The 2,174-nt window shown below is 40.4% G+C and overlaps 1 protein-coding gene across 1 annotated transcript in view; it reads right to left on the bottom strand.

Moving 5' to 3' along the window:
* LOC102194481 (protocadherin gamma-C4-like) overlaps positions 1 to 1,651 on the bottom strand; it is a 3,484-nt gene extending 1,833 nt beyond the window's left edge. Inside the window, exon 1 of the mRNA XM_013907743.1 lies at positions 6 to 1,651. Within this exon, the coding sequence (XP_013763197.1) occupies positions 6 to 1,409 (1,404 nt within the window). The 5' untranslated portion in view covers positions 1,410 to 1,651. The remainder of the gene's footprint in view (positions 1 to 5) is intronic.
* Between the last annotated feature and the right edge of the window lie 523 nt (positions 1,652 to 2,174).

A 2,174-nucleotide genomic window follows, 5' to 3' on the forward strand; every position in this document is an offset into this window, starting at 1 on the left:
GGTACTCCATTCTCTTTTAAATACACATTATAATTTCGTTGAGTGAATACAGGAGGGTTATCATTAACATCAGTGATAATAACAGGTATATTTTTTTTACTGGTCAAGGCAGGAGAGCCTGAATCAGTGGCTGTAATTTCAATATTATATTCTGAAAATCGTTCTCTGTCTAAGGTCCCACTGGTAACCAGCGCATAATTATTAGAATACGAAGGTTTCAAAGCAAAGGGAGGGCCCTTGGTAATTTGCAACGTTACTTTACCGTTATCAGCAGAGTCAAGGTCTCGCGCACTAATCAAAGCCACAACTGTCCCACTTGGTGCGTCTTCACGCAATGGCTTGGGCTGAGAAGTGAAAACTATTTCGGGAGCATTATCATTGAAATCAGTAATATCAACCTGCACGCGGCAGTGACCCTCCATCTGAGGACTACCTTTATCTTTTGCAGTCACATCAATGTCATATGACTTGGCAGTTTCATAATCTAACTCCCCTTTCAGAATGATTTCACCGGTTGAAGGGTTAATATCAAAGACCGACAACACCGAGTCTGGCGTCCGAGAGCCAAACGAGAATGTAATTTGGCCATTTAAACCTTCATCTGCATCTGACGCTTTGGGTTGAATAACAACAGTTCCTTGTACACTTTTTTCACCCAGGGACACTTTATAGAGATTCTTTTCAAAAACCGGAAAATTGTCATTATTGTCAAGAACGCTTATGGTTATTTGTGTGGTTCCGGATCTTACTGGATTCCCCCCATCTAATGCTGTTAGTAATATTTTGTGGACTGATTTTTTCTCTCGATCTAGAGGCTTTTCTAATACAAGTTCCGGGACGGTTTTCCCACCCTCGATTTCTTTTATTCTAAGGGAACAACATTCATTTTTACTGAGTGTGTATGATTTAAGGGAATTGCTTCCAACGTCTGGGTCAGATGCGCTCTCTAAAGGGAAGCGTGTACCCACTGCTGCTGACTCGGCTATGTTCAAAGACAATTCATTTGATAGAAAACGTGGAGAATTGTCATTAATATCTTGTATTTCCACCTCAATTCGATGTAACTGTAACGGATCTTCAATGACCACCTGCAAAGGCAAAACACAGCTGGCGCTTTGTCCGCATAAAGCCTCTCTGTCTATTCTGTCATTCACCACGAGCTCGCCCTTCCCCGCATCCACACTGAAATACTGCTTTCCAGCCTCAGAAGCAACGCGCAATTTACGGTCATAAATGTCCGAAAGTCCCAAACCCAGATCTTTGGCAAGATTTCCTACCACAGAGCCCTGTTTTAGCTCCTCTTGGATACTGTAACGAGTCTGTGCGTTTACTGTAGTCCACAAGAGGAAGAAATGATGCCACCAAAGCGCCTGCCATCTCCAGTCTCGATATTCCTTCCTCTTTGTCATCCCTGGATTAACAAAAAACACAATATCCACAAAGAACGGAGCCCATAAAGCAAAAATCCGTATTCCAAAAGCGCGACATATCCCATTGGAATGATACGTTTTTATAGCTAAAGATATGATTAAGATTTAATCTTATACTCAAAGTGTATGAACCATTTGCCTACTCTCTATCCTCTCTGAGCATTGTGATGGCTGAAGCTGCATGGGGGAGAGAGTAGATCTCTTTGTACAGTTCTGAATGCTATTGGTGCACAGCATCCATCGCTGACATCCAATGAGAAGGCAACGGTGCAGCATCGTTAAAGACACAATGAGGCTTTTGCACTGCCATGATAGAAGGATTGAAAACACCCGAAACTCCTTATATCATCACAGCATTTTCATCATAGAACATATTAGTCACAACAAATTTAGGATGTCTGTGGGAAGATAAATAATTCTGGAAAATGTAAAACAAAACAAAGATAAAACATCTACTAACAGATAAATATGTTATTTAAATGTTTAGGTATTGTTATTTGTTACCGTCTTGAGGAAATGTCTTTTTTTTATTTTTTCAAAATCGATTAACGTGGCCTATGTGGGAGTCGCTGTCCACTTGAGCGGTGCTGAAACGGTCAACTCGAAAACCTGCACACGATCAGACACAGTGGTGAATGATAAAACCAGCCGAGGACCACAACTTATGGAAATAACTTAAAAGTTAAGTGATCGGATATTTAAAAATAAATGTAAATTTAGTGCTTTAATTTAAATACACAAGTT

This window comes from Pundamilia nyererei, unplaced genomic scaffold (assembly GCF_000239375.1).
Source record: "Pundamilia nyererei isolate P.nyererei 1_Seehausen unplaced genomic scaffold, PunNye1.0 scaffold00008, whole genome shotgun sequence".
In the NCBI taxonomy this organism is placed as follows: domain Eukaryota; kingdom Metazoa; phylum Chordata; class Actinopteri; order Cichliformes; family Cichlidae; genus Pundamilia; species Pundamilia nyererei.